Source organism: Rana temporaria, chromosome 8 (assembly GCF_905171775.1).
Source record: "Rana temporaria chromosome 8, aRanTem1.1, whole genome shotgun sequence".
NCBI lineage: Eukaryota > Metazoa > Chordata > Amphibia > Anura > Ranidae > Rana > Rana temporaria.
In genome coordinates this window covers 103,235,394-103,256,857 of record NC_053496.1, presented here as the reverse complement: position 1 = coordinate 103,256,857, position 21,464 = coordinate 103,235,394, and the positions used below count along the sequence as shown (strand labels likewise).

Genomic DNA, 21,464 nt, shown 5'->3' with positions numbered 1-21,464 from the left:
TTAGTAACTAGTCGTGGGCCACAATGAGTGGAACAGGCAGATGAAGGGTCCATACCCACTCTGCATATGCAAAGCGGACACCGACACAGTGTGATCTACTCTATGAGCCCTCCGATCTGCCCAGATGGAAGGGGACAGATCCCCCTTCTGTTTTTTTTTTAGTGGATCGAATTGGAGGTATGTGGGTGTAAATAGCCACAAGTCTGCTTTTACATCTGGAGCTCCATAGAGGTGAGCGGAGGGTCCGATTGGGTCAGACTGATCATGTCAAAGGGGCCTAAAGCTGTTTTCACACTGATGCGCTATGGTTTACCCACATCAACGTATCCCGCAGGTGTCCTGCTCTACATCGCATTTGGTATCACTCCGCCTGTGACAGGAGCCGGCAATTCACAGGAATCATCGGCTTATGTGGCTCTGCAGCCATTTGCTTCCTCTACCGCCGACTTCATTCACAACACTGATGCTCTGGGATGGCAGCTCAGCAACCTACGATCTAGGCTTGCCAACCTGCCATCTTAGAGCAGGAGGTTTGCGGGCCACATCAGAAGGCTTCGCAGGCCACATGTGGCCATCCCTGCTTTAAACTGACTTCATCTGCGGATCTAAGTTCATCCCTTTGCTCTGTAAATTTATAAACAGAGAGATACAAAAAAGAAACAATATTTATTTTTATCTTTCTGTCTCAGCAGACAATGTCGTTGCCCGGCTGCTTTCTTTTTTTTGATAGCTCCAATTGCTGGGACTTCATTTACACTTCAGCTGTCAACAGGGGATCCCCCCTGACAGCTGAATGAGTAATTTGTTGTTAGGATGCGGCGGGCCAGCTCCTTAACAACCGATAATTAACAGCTTTTTTATTTACATTTCAACTGTCGGTGAGGGAGTCCCACTGACAGCTGAAAGAACCAAGACTTAAAGTATCGGTTTCAGGTATCGGAGCTTTTGTACGAGTACTGATACTCCATTCATGTTGACAAAGGCCTAGTTATTAATTAAGACCCTTTAACTAAATAGCTTGCCATCTTTAGCAGTAAGGAGAGATTTAAAATGGACACAAAAGTTGCAAGTAAGGGTACTTTTAGGCATGTTGTAATATTAGTAAATTAGAGGCTGGTCCAGGTTGAGGGAAAGGGTTAAGTTTTGTGTGTTCAGTTCCCAGGCTTTTTGGTCCCAGCCAGCCCACCTGTGGTATAAAAAGGGGAAAGGCTGAGGTCTAGAGCTCTCGGCTCTTCTCGCAGTCTTGGCCCACACAGTGAGAGGGGACTACTGAGCCTTGTAGTCCAGGGTTCTAGAGGACATCGAAGCAGCACCACAATGGACTACTACCTTGCAGAGAGGTATGTCTGGGAAGGCACACTGCTCTAGTTAGGATTAGGGTTTGTTCATATAATTAGGCATTATACCTGGTAAAGGTGACATGTCCCCCGTAGCGAGGGGGGCGATTTTCTGGCTCCCTTCCTAGTGGTCAGTTTCCAGTATGCACCGCCCAAAATGTTGAATATTGTAGGTTATATTTATAGGTATTTGTTAAGGCTGTTTATTAAGGCCGAACTCCAGTCAAAGTCTTTTTTTTAATAGAGTAGAGATGGTTTAGAACCTCTGGAGGTTTTGATAGGGCTGCCAGACCAGCTGTTGAATAGTCCTGTTATTGAAAGTTCTCTGATTTTCCCTATAAACCCTGGAAACCCTTTTTATCAATAAAAAGTCTATCTTACATGGACTTTACCATTGTTCAGGAGCTCTCTTTACTATATAATTGGTATAAGTTGGCTGAAATATCACACCATAAAGTAAAATGGAATCAGACAGCGCAAAACCACAATGAGAATCCCAACAATAGCAGCTGTACACTTAAGGTAAATATTGCAATCCCTTAAATGAGCATAAAATATAAAATAGTACATTTCTCTGAAGAAGTCCCGCCCACAGGGACGATACACGTGCAGGAGGGCTCCGTGACGTCAGTACAGCCACCGCCCTGGTTTTAAGCATGTATGCTACATGTCTTGTATCCTAGCACTGGGATTCAGTGCTGTGTTTGTAAGTAGCATTTTTATTCAATGAAAAGTAGTTTTAGTTGAAACGGAGAGCACTATATATATTTTATTGATCTTTACATAAACTATGGCTGCCTAAAGAGTATCTTACGGTTTCCGTTGAGTTTGGATATCGATCGATGGACCAATTAAGGGTTAGCCCTTTATCCTAAGATTTCCCTTAAAGGGACCGTGTGAATGACATTTCTGTTAACTCAGAGGTCCAGTGATTAAGTTGAGTGGCATGTATTTATGGTCGTGGAAGCACAGAAAAGGATGCACAGTGATTACAATTGTTTACAAGCACCCTGATCACTATTGAGGAGTTTACTTCTTTCTGTTGGTGTTTCTGCTGGTGACATATTTGTTTTTTTCAAACTCTACAACCTGGGACTCTTTTTATGCTCTATAGCAGTCATTATATCAATGTAACTTTGTATGTTCTTTAGCACTGCACTATTTTATATTTCTTGATCACACCATGTCCATTAAGCTGCATTTCCTATTCACGCCATACATGTGCAGCTGTCATCGGAAGACCATATCCTCTGTGGAGGCACTGAACACAGGATGTTTAGCAGAAGCAGATGTCCACAGGTAATGGGATACACACCATGACCAACAACTAATGGGTATGGTGCCCCCCCCCCCCAAAAAAAAACATAAATAATAGTAATATATATATATATATATATATATATATATATATATATATATATATATATATATATATATATATATGTATATACATACACACACAGTATCTCACATTGTAAATATTTTATTATGTGACAACACTGAAGAAATTACACTTTGCTACAATGTAAAGTAGTGAGTGTACAGCTTGTATAACAGTGTAAATTTGCTGTCCCCTCAAAATAACTTAACACGCAGCCATTATTGTGTACACCCCTAAGTGAAAATGTCCAAATTGGGGCCTATTAGCCATTTTCTTCACCGGGGGACATGTGACTCGTTATGCCGCGTACAGACGAGCATACATGTATGATGAAACCGGTCCGCCGGACCGTTTTCACCGTACATGTCTGGCTGGGGATTTCTGTATGGTGGCTGTACTCACCATCATACAGAAATCCGCTCGTAAACAATACGCGGGGCGTGTCCGCGCCGTCGCCGCGACTATGACGCGGCGACGTGGGCGGCCCTGCCAGTTAAATGCTTCCACGCATGCGTCAAAGTCATTCGACGCATGCGAGGGATGGCGGGCGCTCGGACATGTACGGTAGGTCTGTACAGACGACCGAACATGTCCGAGGGGACAGGATTCCAGCGGGCTGTTTTAAAACAAGTCCGGGAATATTTGTCCGCTGGGAAAAGGCCCGGTGGGCAAATGTTTGCTGGAATCCTGCCCGCTCGGGCCTACACACGACCGAACATGTCTGCTGAAACTGGTCCGCGGACCAGTTTCAGCAGACATGTTCAATCGTCTGTATGGGGCCTTAGTGTTACATGGTCTCAGGTGTGAATAGGAAGCAGGTGTGTTCAATTTGGTGTTATCGCTCTCACTCTCTCATATTGGTCACTAGAAGTTTAACATGCAACCTAATGGCAAAGAACTCTCTGAGGGGGTGCCAATCAGCGAGTCTGGCAGACCCGATGTCCGCTGGCCACCAGTGATCACCATTGATCACTTCCCAGAGAGGCAGAGTGGTGATCTGTCTATGTAAACAAGGCAGATCACCGTTCTGACAGGGAAGATGATAGAGATCTTGTGCTCTTGCTAAGCAGGAACACGGATCTCTGTTTTCATCCAGTCAGTCCAGTCAGTCCATCCCCCACACAGTAAGTTAGCACCAACTAGGGACACACTTAACCCATTGATCGCCCCTGATGTTAATACCTTCCCTGCCAGTGTCATTAGTACAGTAACTGCATATTTGTAGCACTGATCACTGTAAAAATGTTCCCAAAAAAGTGTCAAAAGTGTTAGTTAGGTGTCTGATTTGTCCGCCGCAATGTCGCAGTACCGCTAACAATCACTGATCACCACCATTACTAGTAAAAAAAAAAAAATCCCATATAAATATTCCATAGTTTGAAGACCTGATAACTTTTGTGCAATCCAATCAATATACGCATATTGTGATTATTTTTTTACCCAAAATATGTATTGGATATGTTTTATAGCTGAAAGTTAAAAATATTATACCACCCAAAGAAAGCTCTATTTGTGGGAGAAAAAAAGGAAACTGCAGGAGGCACTTTTGGCACATTCTCGGAGCCAGTGCTAGTAGCTATCCACGTCGTTTGTGTGGATGGAGGAACCTGTTAGGCCCCGTACACACATCCGAGGAACTCGACGTGCCAAATACATCGAGTTCCTCGTCGAGTTCAGTGTTGAAGCCGCCGAGGATCTCGGCGGGCCGACTTTCCTCATTGAACAACGAGGAAATAGAGAACATGTTCTCTATTTGGCCCAACGAGTTCCTCGTCGGCTTCCTCGCTGAAAAGTGTACACACGACCGAGTTTCTCGGTAGAATCCAGCTCCGAGTTTCTGGCTGAATTCTGCCGAGAAACTCGGTCGTGTGTACGGGGCCTTAGATTGCATTTGTTCAACCCACAGGCTATATATGAAAGATCTGCCTGTTAATCTGTCTCATTGAGTCCACTTAAAGGGTCACTAAAGGAATTTTGTTTTTTTAGCTAAATAGCTTCCTTTACCTTACTGCAATCTGGGTTTCATGTGCTCATTGTTCGTTTTTGCTTTGATATTGCTGTAATTCCTCTCTGTTCTGGACACTTCCTGGTTGTCTGTTTCCTGATAACCACAGTACTGGGAGATTTCTCACTGTGGTGACTAATCAAGGAGGTGTAATTACTGTGTGTCTAAAACTCCTCAGCACCAATCCAGTTTCGTTTTACAATCCATCACTGCCCTCTATTGGCTCTCTGGCTCTGTACATCAGAGAACCAGGAAACAACAGAAAAAACGAAACTAAACTGCAGGTACATTATATGATTGTTTTTTATCTATTTTTAATCATTTTTAAAAGGAATCAGTTAACTATTATGGCCCAGATTTACAAAGGAGATACGACGGCGTATCTCCAGAAACGCCGTTGTATCTCTGAGTCTGAGCCGTTGTATCTATGCGCCTGATTCTTAGAATCAGTTACGCATAGATTTCTATTAGATCCGACCGGCGGAAGTCTCTTACGCCGTCGGATCTAAACTGCATATTTACGCTGGCCGCTAGGGGCATGTACGCTGATTTACGTACGCCCGGCTGACGCAGTACAGTTACGCTGTTTACGTTAGGCTTTTCCCGGCGTAAAGTTACCCCTGCTATATGGTGGCGTACATGCGACGTATCCTATGTTAAGTATGGACGTCGTTCGTCCGTGAATGGGGCTGGACGTCATTTACGTTCACGTCGAAGCCAATACATCCTTGCGGCGTACTTTGGAGCAATGCACACTGGGAAATTCCACGGATGACGCATGCGCCGTTCGTGAAAAACATCAATCACGTCGGGTCACGGTCAATTTACATAACACACGCCCACCTCTTCACAATTTGAATTAGTCGGGTTTACGCTGGCCTATTTACGCTACGCCGTGGCAACTTTCTTTTGAGAATACGGCACTTGCCTGTAAAAGTTGCGGAGGCGTAACGTAAATAGGATACGTTACGCCCGCACAAAGATACGCCATTCTACGTGAATCTACCCCTATGTCTCTATACCCTGTAACCAGTCATTTCAGCTAAAAAATTTTTTTCCTTTAGTGACCCTTTAAGCTCTGATGAAGGGGACTGTGTTGGCTGCCAAAACGTGTTGTTGGCTGTTCTAAATGATCTCATTATAAATTATTAAAGCAATTAGATTTAATTACCACTTGATCTGACAGTCATTTGTGTGTTTTCATGCTTTGAGTCACTTTCTTGCTCCGCACGAAAGGAGAGTCTTATTTCAAGCGAGCAGCCTTACCGGAGCTAGTAAACTCATTGAATGATTATGTCTTTTTATTTTATTTACCAAAAATTTTTTGAAGTCTCATCCTCTTGGATATGTGGTTTTACTGAATTTAACTATGCAGTTCAGTATCATAGGTGATGCTATAGTTCTAAAAGCTGTTTTTTACTTAGGGCTCATTTACACTTGCTTCGGCTTCAACGCAAATTAATGACTAGTTTCCATTAGCTTCAAAACAAGGCTTTGGACAGGCTTTGTTAAAGCTAGTAAAGCTCCTGTCACTAAATAAAATGGTTAGCTTACAGTCCTGTTTACATCTTTCTTTTGCTTCGGCTTTGCTTCAAAAATTTTACCCATGTAGCTTTAGTGTTGCTTCAGAGTGTCTTCAAAGCCTCCATAGAAGTCTATGGCAAAGCTCGTTTGAAGCCCCACTGAAGCCTCATCGAAGCCCCGCCGAAGACCCACCAAAGGCTCATCGAAGTCCCATCGAAGCTCAACCAAAGCCTCATCGAAGCCCCACCGAAGCCTCATCGAAGCACCAGGGGCTTTGACTGGCGTGTCCGAAGCCATGTTTTGAAGCAAGTGTAAACTAGCCTTTACACACGGAATAGTGACAGATGTCTCGAATGCCAGTTGGCCAATTTCTGACCATGCTCCTTCTGAGAATTTGGTGTGTAGAAATTTCTCAGCCAGTCCCACAGGCAACTGTGTGTCATAGGTCATTCCTAAGTCTTAAAAGGTTTTAGTTGGCCATTCACATGACGGTGTCTTAAATGGCAGATGCCCCATGGGAGAGCAACAAAAATACCATTGCCAATTATGGTGTCTGTGTTTCTTTCTAGCTTCTTTATATATTTGGGTGGAATTTTCCTGCTCTGGTATTGCTTACATAAAGGAAGAGAAAGAAGATTTTACAGCTTAATAATAATTTGTTAATAGGGGGTACCAAGTGCTTCTTATACTGCATGTATCTGATACTCTAGTAGTGAGATCTCCCTGCAATGAGTTCCAACTCTGATGCCGCATACACACGATCGGATTTTCTCTGTCTGAAAATCCTTGGATGTTTTTTCCGATGGAATTTCGCTCAAGCTTGGCTTGCATACACACGGTCACACAAAAGTTCCCTGAACTTTCGACCGTCAAGAATGCGGTGACGTACAACACTACTACGAGCCGAGAAAATTAAGTTCAAGGCTTCTGAGCATGCGTCAAATTGTTTCCGAGCATGCGTCAGAATTTTGCGCATCAGAATTGCTACAGACAATCTGAATTTTTTCCGTCGGAAAATTTGAGAACCAGCTCTTAATCTTTTGTTGGCGGAAATTCCAACAGAAAAAGTCAGATTTAGCATACAGACGGTCGGAATTTCTGTTCAAAAGCTCACATCGGACTTTTGCTGTTGCAATTTCCGATCGTGTGTACGGGGCATGAGGCGTGTGGCTCTCAGGCCCCAGTAAGCCTGCAGACCAGAAATCAAGCACAGTGATCTCACCAATAACATAAGACATCTAAGAAATGATCAAGCAGTATAGCTAGCCAGCATCTACCAGATATCCACTTGTAAGTTATATTTTGTTTATTATACACTCACCGGCCACTTTATTAGGTAGACCTGTTCAATTGTTTGGTAACACAAATTAGTAATTAGCCATCACATGGTAGCAACTCGATGCATTTAGGCATCTAGACGTGCTGAAGACAACTTGCTGAATTTCAAACCAAGCATCAGAATGGGGAAGAAAGGGGATTTAAGTGACTTTGAACATGGCATGGTTGTTGGTGCCAGACGGGCTGGTCTGAGTATTTCAAAAACTGCTGATCTACTGGGATTTTTACGCACAACCATCTCTAAGATTTACAGAGAATGGTCAGAAAAAGAGAAAATATCCAGTGACTGGTAGTTATGTGGACAAAAATGCCTTGTTGAGGTCAGAAGAGAATAGGCAGACTGGTTTGAGATGATATAAAGCAGGTGTAGGCAACCTGGGGCCCTTCAGCTGTTGCAGAACTACAAGTCCCATCATACCTCTAGAAGTATTTGTAACTGCCAGCCTTGCAATGCCTTATGAGAAATGTAGTTCCACAACAGCTGGAGGGCCCCATGTTGCCTACCCCTGATTTAAAGAATACAGCAACTCAAATAATGACTTGTTACAACCAAGGTATGCAGAATACTATCTCTGAACACACAACACTTCGAATATTGAAGCAGATTGGCTACAGAAGCAGAAGACCACACCGGGTGCCACTTCTGTCAGCTAACAACTGGAAACTGAGGCTACAATTTGCTCAGTCTCATCAAAATTGGATAATAGAAGATTGGAAAAACATTGCCTGGTCTGATGAGTCTCAATTTCAGCCGCTACATTCAGATGGTAGGGTCAGAATTTGGTGTAAATAAACATTATTATTATTATTATTATTATTATTATTATACAGGATTTAGATAGCGCCAACAGTTTGCTTGGCAATTTACAACATGTGGTAGACAGTACAGTTACAATACAATTCAATACAGGAGGGATCAGAGGGCCCTACTCATTAGCGCTTACAATCTAGAAGAAATGGGCATGTGGAACAAAAGGAAATAGCTGTGGGGGGTGATCAGATGGAGAAAATTAAAGTACAGTTGTTAGCTGTGGGTAGGATAGGCTTCTCTTGAAAGGAGGGTTTTCAGGGATCGTCTAAAAGCTAATAGAATAGGAGATAATCAAACAGATTGGGGTAAAACATTCCATAGCATTGGAGAGGCTCTGGAAAAGTCCTGGAGGCGAGCATGGAAGGAGGTGATGAGGGAGCTAGAGAGTAGGAGGTCTTAAGAAAAACAAAGAGATTGATTAGGTTGGTATTTTGAGACCAGATCAGTGATGTAACTGGGGGCAGAGTTGTGGATGGCTTTGTAAGTAGTTGTTAGTATGTTGAATTAAGTTTGTTGAGTGAGCGGAAAGCATGGATCCATCCTGCCTTGTATCAAGGATTCAGGCTGGTGGTGTAATAGTGTGGGGGATATTTTCTAAGGGGCACACTTTGGACCCCTTAGTACCAATTGAGCATCGTTTAACCACTTGCCGACCATCTGCCGTCGTTATAAGGTGGCAGATCGGCGCGATCCCCAGCTGTACGCCGGTCCCTTTAAGCAGGATAGCTGGAGCGCCCTGCATCACGGGGGTGTCGATGCTCGTAACCGGCGATTGCGATGACCCCCCGAGAGGCAGAACAGGGATGTGTGTGTGTAAACGCACACACACCTCACCACTGGTTTCTTGAACATAATAATTGATTTCATTGATGTCCTGAAAGCCACATGAATATGACTAAAATAAAATTCTACTTTGATGAACAGGTGGGATTTTTTAGTTGACAAATTATTCTTTTTTTACACTTGCATGTACAGTATGTTTTAGCTTAATAAAAACATATTTTGGAAGTCACACTGTTTTTCAATGGAATCTTGCTAAGCTCTTTCTCAATGTGGTCAGCAAATTGTTCCAAGAGGGAATGTTTTTTCTAGGCGGGTCACACTATGCTCTTTGTTTCCCCCTACGCTGAATTGGCTTCCCTCCTCTGACACCATTTTGAAGAGGTTCTTTATGGCATTATACTGTATGTATAAACTGTTCAAGGGACTTTAAAGTGGAGTTCCACCCATAAATATAACATTATATCAGTAGTTTTAAAAAAATGTCATTAGTCCTTTACGAAAAAATATTTTTTTTTAGATGCCTTCAAAGTGTTGTTGCTAGGCAGAATAGTTAATCTTCCCACTTCCTGCACCTAGGTGCTTAATGCTTCCTAACCTACACCGCACAGACTCCTGGGAATGTAGTGGGTGTAACTTTCCAGGAGTCTGTGCACTCCCCAGTCTCAAAGAATCATGTGACTTGGACAGCACAGGTGCTGAAACCTGATCTGGCACTGCTTGTGCAGCACTGAGCATGTGCGAGATCTGCAAGGCTGAAATCCAGGAAGTCATACAGTCTGGCTTCATGATGCCCACACTTAAGATGGCCCCAGTCAATTTCTATTTTATAAAGTGTCTAAATGCTGTAACAACCTAACAAAACTGACCTTAGTTTACAGACTAACTTTACTAGAATACATTAAGCTTGTGTATTACAGGGGTATTTATATTTAAAAAGTGAAATTGTGGCCGAAACTCCGCTTTAACAACAATCCATTTTAGCCCTAATAGGAGATCATCTTTCTCATGTAAATTGCATGTGTATCCTTGGAAAAAATGTGCTAGAAATGGCGTGTGTGCAGTAGGGTATTTAGGTTTTGTGCTGCCCTAGGCCTGACTAATCTTGTGCACCCCCTAACTTAAATATGACCCACCCCTTCCTGTCAAGGTCACACCCCTTTCTGTTTAAGACCCACCCTGAAATGCAGTGCAGACACTAGTTCTTAGGACACTGTTCTGAATGTGATGTAGGTAGTAGTAAAGCCAGACATCTAGAATTGGAAGTCAACAATAGTTGACCATATATTTATAGTAGTCTATATATTTCTCTGTAAGTTTTCCTTTAAAAGTCTTACATAGAGCTGTTCTTTCTTTATTTATTTATGTCAGGTACCGTATATACTCGAGTATAAGCCAAGTTTTTCAGCACATTTTTTTGTGCTGAAAAAGCCCCTTCGGCTTATACTTGAGTCACCTTTTTGCGCCTGATCTCCCGAAATTTGGGCACCCGGTATCGGCCGGCCGTAGGTCCCCTGGACCCCAAACTTATCAAACATGTAGCCCCACTCTTCCTCTACAGGTGTGCAAAGTTGACCAGGGGATCTACGGCCGGGAAGCACCGATTTTTCAAACCGGACACCCTTTCCATAGACTCCCATGTTAAACGGTAATTTCTCCGGTAACTTTAGGGACTTGGTACATTTCTTCTCTACAAGTGTGCAAAGTTTGTTGTCTGGGGGACCTACGACTGGGGAGCACTGATTTTTCAAAGCTAGGCACCCCTTCGATAGACTCCCATGTTAAACGTCAGTCTAGTCATGGACACAGTGAGGCATGGACAGAGTGAGGCATGCACATGGACACAGTGAGGCATGTACAGAGTGAGGCATGAACATGGACACAGTGAGGCATGTACAGAGTGAGGCATGCACATGGACACAGTGAGGCATGTACAGAGTGAGGCATGCACATGGACATAGTGAGGCATGTACAGAGTGAGGCAGACGACTTTTTGGATGCAAAAAAATGCATCCAAAGTCGGGGGTCGTCTTATACGCCGGGTACGGTCTCCATGCAGCTGCGATCGTGAAGGATTTCAAAGCTGCGCCGTCTTCTCAGCGTGTCCTGTGATTGGCGGAACACAAATCTTCCCAGCAGCGCCTCTGTTCTGTGTTCCGCCAATCACGGATGCCTTCTCATCCTCGGACGAGATGAGAAGGCATCCGTGATTGGCGGAACACAGAACAGAGGCGCTACTGGGAAAATTTGTGTTCCGCCAATCACAGGACACACTGAGAAGACGGCGCGGCTTTGAAATCATGGACGCTCGCAGCAGACGGAGACTGTCACCGGCCTGCAAAACATGAGTGATGGCACAGTGGGGGGGAAAGTGGGGGCAAATGATGGCACTGTGGGGGCAAGAGATGGCACTGTGGGGGCAAGTAATGTGATGGCACTGTGGGGGCAAGTAATGTGATGGCACTGTGGGGGCATGTAATGTGATGGCACTGTGGGGGCAAGTAATGTGATGGCACTGTGGGGGCAAGTAATGTGATGGCACTGTGGGGGAAAGTAATGTGATGGCACTGTGGGGGCATGTAATGTGATGGCACTGTGGGGGCATGTAATGTGATGGCACTGTGGGGGCAAGTAATGGCACAGTGGGGGCATGTAATGGCACAGTGGGGGCATGTAATGGCATAGTGAGGCTTGAAAAAAGCCTGTTTCTGTCAGCGGTTGTTCCTGTCAGCGGTTGTTCTGGCTACCGCTCAGCTTCCAGAAAGACTAGTAGGAAGGGGGTAGTCTTATACGGCGAGTATATCCCAAAACCAACATTTTTCCTGGAAAATGAGGGGGTTGTCTTATACGCCGAGTCGTCTTATACGCCGGAAAATACGGTAAGTGCATTCGGGGAAATGCCCCCCAATATCAATGCGAAAAACTAAAAGCTCACAACTCCAATCGCATTCTGCGATCCACCAATCAAAATCTACTCCAAATACCCAAAGCCAGATACAAGTCCAAGGGGGAATGAAGATTTGTGCTCCAGGGCCCCAGACTATGGAACGCTTTACCAACCAGCATTCGGTTGGAGGAGAATCACTTGACCTTTAGGAGAAAGATCAAAACCCATCTCTTTTGAGTTCAAAGGAGAAATGGACAAACGAGCGCCCAGAGGCGATTTAGTTCGCATGTGCAGCGCTATATAAGTTTTTCACTCACTAAAAGAAGATTTGCGCTTTTTTGTCTGTTACAGCTTGATGAATGTGCTTACTCCATTATGAATGGTAGTTTTACCAGAACGAGCGCTCCCATCTCATAACTCGCTTCTGGGCATGCGCGGGTTTAAAACATCGTTTTAGCCCACACACGATCATTTTTTACAACCCGAAAAACAACATTTAAAAAAAAGATGTTAAAAAATGCAGCATGTTCGAATTCTTTTTTTTTTGTCGTTTTTCAGAAGCCGAAAAACGTTGTTAAGCCCACACACGATCATTTTAAATGCCGTTTTTAAAAATGTCTTTTTTTTTCATGCCGAAAAACGACCGTGTGTACGCGGCATCATTCTTCTGCTTGTCATTTTCCAGGAATTACTACATAAGTACTAGTACCGATAAAAAGGGGAATGGGGATAGACGTATAGATGGCGGATTTGATCACATCAGCCTCACCTCACATCCTTCTATGCCATACCTTTAACTGAACTTGTTTTAAAAATACAGATGCCTTAAAACAAATGAAAATAAGCCTGTAAATGTTTTAGGACCCATGTTTCCCTGTTAGAACAAATCACATTTGCAGAATAGACCTCAAAAGCAACTGGTGATGGGTAGAAAGCCTTAAAAACACATGCTGAACTAGGGATTTACAAAGTTTATATCACTATAAGAAAAAATGGAGGCTTGTATTTAGTGAATCCTGTTTATTTGTGATGTCCCATAGTTAGCACCACTGAAGGTGATACCACATAAATATATTTTTAATGCGGGAATTAATTTCATGTTATACATCACCCTTTTTATAGATCATGCATAGCCCCTGCAACATGCATATCATGTTTTGGAGGTGTTAAAAAGAGAAGCCTTCATTGTGCTGGAAAGATATCCAAAAATATTTGTGCGATATATGGTAATAATAAATGTATGACTCTTGCTCATAGTTAACCAGCATATGCCATCTGTTACTATAGGACTGCTGAATAATCCAACAGCTGTCCTTTCTAATGAATGACATTGCAGATAACCTTCCTTATGAGCTGAATGACATCACAGCTATCCTTCCTCGTAAACTATCCTGCCATGTGAGATGAATGACATCACGACTATGCTTCCTCATGAGATACATGTGTCATAGCTATCGTATCATAGCTAAATGATGTCACATTTATTCTTTGTCATGGGATGAATGATGAATGATGTGTCAACATTCATTTTGTCACAGCCGTCCTTCCTCATGTGCTGAATGATGTCGGATCTATCCTATGACATGCGCTGAATGATGTCGGATCTATCCTATGACATGCGCTGAATGATGTTGGATCTATCCTATGACATGCGCTGAATGATGTCGGATCTATCCTATGACATGCGCTGAATGATGTCGGATCTATCCTATATCATGCGCTGAATGATGTTGGATCTATCCTATGTCATGGAATGAATGATGTCACATCTATCCTAATTTATGGTATGAATGATGTCACAGCTATCCTTCCTAATGAAATGAATGATGTCACATCTATCCTATGTCATGAGATGTAAGGCCCCATACACACGATAGAATCCATCCGCTGAAAAATCCCAGCGAATGGATTTCAGCGGATAGATCCTATGGTGTGTACACTCCAGCGGATCTGTTTCCGCGGATATTTATCCCCTGGGATGGATTTCCAGCGGATAAATATTTGATGACATGCTATCAAATCTATCCGCTGGAATCCATCCAAACGAGCTGGACCGTATCCGCGGATAAATCCGCGGATAAATCCTCTCGTGTGTATGGGGCCTAAGAGTTTACATCTCTCTTACTTAAAGTGGAGGTTCACCCGAAAACTTAATTTTTAACATTAGATTGAGGCTCATTTTGTCAAGGGGAATCGGGTAGTTTTTTTAAAATCGAAGCAGTACAGTATGGGCTGCGGGACTGGGCGTTCTTATTTGATTGACAGGCTTCCGACAGGCTTCCGACGGTCGCATACATCGCATCACGATTTTCCGAAAGTAGCCGAACGTCGGTGCGCAGGCGCCGTATAGAGCCGCACCGACGTTCGCCTTTATTCGGCTACTCGTGACGCGATGTATGCGACCGTCGGAAGCCTGTCAATCAAATAGGAACGCCCAGTCCCGAAGACCATACCCGGAAGCGGCGGAGAAGATCTCTCTCTAAAACGGTAAGTACTGCTTCGATTTAAAAAAAAACACCCGATTCCCCTTGACAAAATGAGCCTCAATCTAATGTTGAAAAAAAAAATTCGGGTGAACTCCCGCTTTAAAGAATAAATGTTATCACAGCTGTCCTTCCTCATGGGCTGAATGGTGTCACATCTATCCTATGTCCCAAGATAACATTTTAAGATTTTACATATATCCTACCTCTTGAGAGAAATTGTGTTATGCCGCGTACACACGATCAGTCCATCCGATGAGAACGGACCAATGGACCGTTTTCATCGGTTAACCGATGAAGCTGACTGATGGTCCGTCGCGCCTACACACCATCGGTTAAAAAACCGATGGTGTCAGAACGCGGTGACGTAAAACACACGACGTGCTGAAAAAAGTTCAATGCTTCCAAGCATGCGTCGACTTGATTCTCAGCATGCATGGATTTTTAACCGATGGTCGTGCCTACTAACGATCGGTTTTGTTCTATCAGTCAGGAATCCATCGTTTAAATTTAAAACAAGTTGGCTTTTTTTTAACCGATGGTTAAATAACCTAGGGGGCCCACACACGATCGGTTTTGACCAATGAAGACGGTCCATCAGACCATTCTCATCGGTTTAACCGATCGTGTGTACGCGGCATTACAGTTGTCCTTCCTCATGAGCAGCATGATGTCACATCTACTGTAGCTACATTCCCACATTCGCTAAATGGTTTTGCCATTTTCATACCTTTTGGGATTACTGATGTCACAGCTATGCTGCCTTATGAGATAAATGATGTCACAACAATCATTCCTTAGCTGAAATAATTATTTCATGGATCTCCTCCCTAATGTAAGTTTTTTTTGTAATGTTAAAAAAAGAGTGGATCATAAGGGTATTAGTATCCACAGAGAGCAGACACTAATAGAATAAAAAGATGCTACAATAGTACGTGGACCAAATTTTAGCCTTTTAAATCAAAGGAAAATGCATTTAGTTTACTTGGGCAAAACTACACTTTGTGGCCATGAATTAAAAAGGGTTGTAAAAACCCATTTTACTCACCTGACCCCCTTCGAAGACGTGCTACCTCTCTGCCCGGGGTTCTCGGCTCTTGATTGGATAGATTGACAGCAGCGCAGCCATTGGCTCCCGCTGCTGTCAATCAAATCCAATGTTGCGGGGGCGGGGCTGAGTCTCACATTCAGTGTCTATGGACGCCGAAAGCTGAACTCAGTAGCGTGCCCGCAAGGTAACCCCCCGGGAGAGCGCTTCTTCTAGGGGGTTATACGATGTGGGGAGGAGCTAATAGAGCGGCTGGGGGACCCCAGAAGAGGAGGATCAGGGCCACTCTGAGCAAAACTAACTGCACAGTGGATTTAAGTATGACATGTTTGTTATTTAAAAAAAAAAACACAAAGCTTTACAATCACTTTTTAAGGGGAATGTATAGGCCCAGATTCACAACCGAGATACGACGGCGTATCTCCAGATACGCCGTCGTATCTCTGAGTTGCGCCGTTGTATCTATGTGCCTGATTCTTAGAATCAGTTACGCATAGATATCCATTAGATCCGACAGGCGTCGTCTCTTACGCCGTCGGATCTTAACTGCATTTTTTTTTTTTTTGCCCGCTAGGTGGCGCTTCCATCGAATTCCACGTCGAGTATGCAAATTAGCTAGATACGCAAATTCCCGAACGTACGCGCGGCCGACGCAGTAAAGTTACAACGTTTACGTTAGGCTTTTCCCGGCGTAAAGTTGCCCCTGCTATATGAGGCGCAGCCAATGTTAAGTATGGCCGTCGTTCCCGAGTCGAAATTTTAAAAAGTTACGTTTGCGTAAGTCGTCCGTGAATGGGGCTGGACGTCATTTACGTTCACGTCAAAACCAATGACGTCCTTGCGGCGTACTTTGGAGCAATGCACACTGGGAAATTCCACGGACAGCGCATGCTCCATTCCGAAAAAACTTCAATCACGTCGGGTCACAGTAGTTTTGCATAATTTTTACACATTCCCCTGCAATTGATTAGGTATCCGAAGTAAGCACATTTTCAACAACAGGATGTAAAATATTTTTTTTTCAAAGTGAGGGGAAATCCCCTTTAGACAGTTGTTTAGACAGTTTAGACAGTTGTTACTAATACAAGTGTCACTTTTGGAAGATTTCTTGTTCTGGTGAGGACTGTGAAATTTTTGATTTCTTTCACCTTCTGTTCTGGTGACAATAGAGAAGATAAATCTTCCAAACGTGATCCCAGCTTCCCCACTCTCTTAAAAAAAAAAAAAAAATTTGGGGGAAGATATATTGCAAAACCATTGCTTGACCTGATTTGTAGCATGAAAAGCGTTTTGTTGCGCGATTGCTAATAAAATATTTTTTTTCAAGATGCAGAATCCTTATATTCCAAATAGACCTATTAACATCACAAATGCAAAAAAAAAAAAAAAAGGATGATCTTCTTGGGGCATAATCACATGTTTTTTGCCCCATAGGCCTTCTTAGGACTTACTAAAAAATGCGCGTTCGCATGAGTTTTCAGGTGTTCTCTTTAAATGTCTATGGGCTGAAAAAAAGCATGCAATTCTTCTTCTGTACTATAAGCCATTTGAAAAACACAAACATGGAAAAAAAAAGCCTCAAAGTTACAGTAATGCCATGTAAACAGGGGTTAAAATATCAGTAGGTCTGTTCTAACATGCTTAAAGGGGTTGTAAAGGTTTGTTTTTTATTTTCTAAATAGGTTCCTTTAAGCTAGTGCATTGTTAGTTCACTTACCTTTTCCTTCAATTTCCCTTCTAAATGTTTTTTTTCTTTGTCTGAATTTCTCACTTCCTGTTTCTCCTCAGTAAGCTTTCCACCATCATCCGAGCAGTGGTTAGTCAGCCAGAACAGCTTATGCCGCGTACACACGATCGGTCAAACCGATGAAAACGGTCCATCAGACCGTTCTCATCGGTTTGACCGATCATGTGTACGCGGCATTACTGAATACCTTACTGAGGAGAAACAGGAAGTGAGAAACAGGAAGTGAGAAATTCAGACAAAGAAAACAAAGAAAAAAAACATTTAGAAGGCAAACCGAAGGAAAAGGTAAGTGAACCAACAATGCACTAGCTTAAAGTGGTGTTTCACCCTAAAAACAAATTTCTAGCATGCCATCAAGCATACTAGCGCGAGCTACAGTATGCCTTTCTTTTATTTTTACTACTATAGTGAAGTTTCAGACTCCCCGCGGGGAATGGGCGTTCCTATGCACAGGGAAGATGATTGACGGCCGGCTATGGCGCGTCACGCTGCCCGAAGATAGCCGAAATAGGACTTGTCTCTTCACTGCGCTTTACGGCGCCTGCGCACAGACATCGGAGCTGACTGCACAGGCGCCGTGAAGAGGCAAGTCCTATTTTGGCTATATTCGGGCAGCGTGACGCGCCATAGCCGGCCGTCAATCATCTTCCCTGTGCATAGGAACGCCCATTCCCCGCAGGGAGTCTGAAACTTCACTACGGCAGTAAACTGTAAGAACGGCGCCAAAAAATAAAAGAAAGGTGTACTGTAGATCGCGCTAGTATGCTTGATGGCATGCTAGAAAAAAAAAATTGTTTTAGGGTGAACCCCCGCTTTAAAGGAACCTATTTAGAAAATAAAAAACAAACTTAAAGCGGGAGTTCACCGGAAAAAAAATTTTTAACATTAGATTGAGGCTAATTTTACTAAGCAGAATCGGTTGTTTTTTTTAAAATGAATGCAGTACTTACCGTTTTAGAGATCGATGTTCTACGTGGCTTCCGGGTATGATCTTCGGAACTGGGCGTTCCTATTTGATTGACAGCCTTCCGACGGTCGCATACAGTGCGTCACCAGTTACCGAAAGAAGCCGAACGTCGGTGCGGCTCTATACGGCGCCTGCGCACCGACGTTCGGCTACTTTCGGGAACTCGTGACGCGCTGTATGCGACCGTTGGAAGGCTGTCAATCAGATAGGAACGCCCAGTCCCGCAGCCCATACCCGGAAGCGGCGGGAGAACATCGATCTCTAAAAAGGTAAGTACTGCTTCGATTTTTTCAAAAAACACCTGATTCTGCTTCCCGTAATTAGCCTCAATCTAATGTTAAAAATAGATTTTTTGGGTGAACCTCCATTTTAAATTCAGTATAAATGTTGAATATAATCATTATAAAAATAGAGATTTTTTTCATGAAGAAATGAATATAATGTAGCAATTTTAAGAGACTACACACTGAGAGAGGCCACTTGTGCAATACGAGTAGAATACTTGCTTTTCCCTACTACTGGTCTTGACCTTGCAAAATATTATGCGGCAGTGATAATCGGACAGAAATGCATCATCAGCAATATTTCTGCTTCAAGTATGGTAAATACAAAATGCAGTTTATCTTAATTGCAGATTAAATTAGGTCTCCTTGGCAGATGGTGCCATTACCTGGCTTCCTCTTGGCAGTAGTCTTGTGCTATAAAATTTTGAGTGACTTGGCAATAAGGTATATTTCATACAAACCAAACATATTAAAAATGACACTGCTTTGATAGATACTGAATACTTATGTTTTTGAAAACATCATTTAAAATGACCGTGTGTGGGGAAAACGTTGTTTTATGTCTTCTGAAAAACGACAAAAAAAAATTCAAACATGCTTAAATTTTTTGTATCGTTTTTCAAAACGTCGTTTTTTTGTGTCGATTAAAATGATAGTGTGTGGGCAAAACGACGTTTAAAACAACGTTGCTCAGAAGCAAGTTATGAAGCTAGCTTCAATGGAAAAGAGTGCTGAACGTAACCGCGCTTTGCTAGAGCATTTTGAAAAAACGATGGTGTGTAGGCAACGTCGTTTTTGAAAATGAAGTTTCAAAAACGCTGTTTTATTTCATGATTTAAAACGTCGGTTTTTTTCATCACAAAAAAGCGACCGTCTGTACGCGGCATTACGTTTATGTGGCTGCACATTCTGTACAACCACCAGAACTGTAAAGGCAAAAAAAACATGAAACCTGGAATTTCGGACATGAAATATGGACATGAAATACATTTTGCAAAATGTAATAATAATTAGACTGTTAGGCTGCATTTTTGATAAGACAGTAAGGTGTCAGTGAGTGCGGCCACTTGGCCTTGTGGTGGCAGTCCTGATAGCAGGGACTTACCTTTGACACAAGAAGAGGTAAGCTCTTCTCTGCACCCCCATGCAGTCTGAAGCCCCAGGGACCTTCTCCGGACAAGGTGATGAGGATATGGTCGTCGCTACCCATGCTTGTATGTTCTGTTCTGAAAGCCTGACTAAATGATCTCCATGACAGCTCCTTTCCCTTGTATCAAGTGTACACAAGCAAACAGCAGGACTGTGGATCCTGGCTGCACTAAACTCTTCTGGGAGCTTCAGCACTTGTTACGATGAGTCAATGATACTTTTGGGAAGAGGCCAGTGGTGTTCCCAGCACATGTCATGTCAATCTTGCTGCTCTCTACTTCTTCACGTCCCTCCCTAACATTACCCCTTCTCTGAAAACAGATCCCTCCTATTGCTCTGTGCAGCCTTGTCATACAAACCTTCATTCAGTCTAATTATAGGCATCTCTTTCTGAACTGCCTTTTAATAATAATACGGTTTTACCCTTTCTTCACCCACCTGTTCACATTCTTTGAATGCCACTATTGGGTGCAATGCTTTTAACAAAGCTATAATAGACAAATATCCCAATTTCTAGATTTACCAGGCACTGGTAAAGGCCAGCTCCATCTAAACGAATATTTGCCGTATTTATCGGCGTATACCGCGCACTTTGTTGCCCTGAAAATCAGGGCAAAATCGTGGCTGCGCGATATACGCCGATACCCGCTTTCCCGCGCCGAGTTTGAACACTGCGCCGGCATATACCGAGCGCAGTACACTCGTGTATAGTCGGGCAGGCTCGGCTCCTCTCGCGCTCACGTCCTGGACATACATGAGCGCGAGAGGAGCCGAGCCTGCCCGACTATACACGAGTGTACTGCGCTCGGTATATGCCAGCGCAGTGTTCAAACTCGACGCATGAAAGCAGGGATCGAGCGGGGAGGACACCGCAGAAGGACGCCGGACCCGACGAAGAGGACACCCGAAGCCGCAGACGGACGCCGGACCCGACGAGGCCGCCGATGGATGCCGCGCAAGACACCAAAACTGTAAGTACTAAAATGTTTTTTTTTTATAGGAATGTGGGTCCACTTTAGGGGTGCGCGCTATACGCCGGAGCGTGCAATACCCCGATAAATACGAGTTTTGCATGGTTGCTGTCAAGGCAATTCACACTTTGGCTTATCACATTTCTCCATGACCCATGCGTTTCCACATGTACCCAATTACTGCTGCTATTAGAAAGCAAAATGGTAGTGTCAAATTCCTCCAATGGATTCTCCAATAAGTATAATAAAAACATAATAAATATTTTATATATACAGTAAAACCTTGGATTGCGAGCATTATTCACTCCAGAAACAGGCTTGTAATCCAAAGCACTTGTATATCAAAGCAAATTTCCCCATAAGAAATTATGGAAACTCAAGAGATTTGTTCCACGACCATTTATTCATAGATCCTTGAGTTTATAGTCCGTATAAAAAGATTATAGCAATGTGATAGGTTGTGTAACCATAAAATGTCCATCCACAAATGGAAGCCTCCACAAGGGGATTAGAAGCAAAATCCAGCAGGAGCTACAGGGTATAAAAGAGAAGAGAGGCGCCTCTAAATGTAGCAATATGTTGCTAAATGTTGTACCTTCATTAAATGTAACCATATTGCTACACTTAGGCTCCATTCACACCTAGGCGTTTTCACGCCCGCCGCCCGGCGCTATTGCAGCCTGCAATACGCTGGAGGGGTGATTTAACATTGTCGGCTATGGAGATGATTCACATCTCCACGGCGAACGCCG

General features: G+C 43.3%; 1 protein-coding gene across 1 annotated transcript in view; it reads right to left on the bottom strand.

Annotated features, from left to right (window-relative positions):
- SYNPO2L (synaptopodin 2 like) overlaps positions 1-19,990 on the bottom strand; it is a 161,637-nt gene extending 141,647 nt beyond the window's left edge. Inside the window, exon 1 of the mRNA XM_040320455.1 lies at positions 19,698-19,990. Coding sequence (XP_040176389.1) covers positions 19,698-19,802 — 105 coding nt within the window. The 5' untranslated portion in view covers positions 19,803-19,990. The remainder of the gene's footprint in view (positions 1-19,697) is intronic.
- Positions 19,991-21,464: the final 1,474 nt, after the last annotated feature.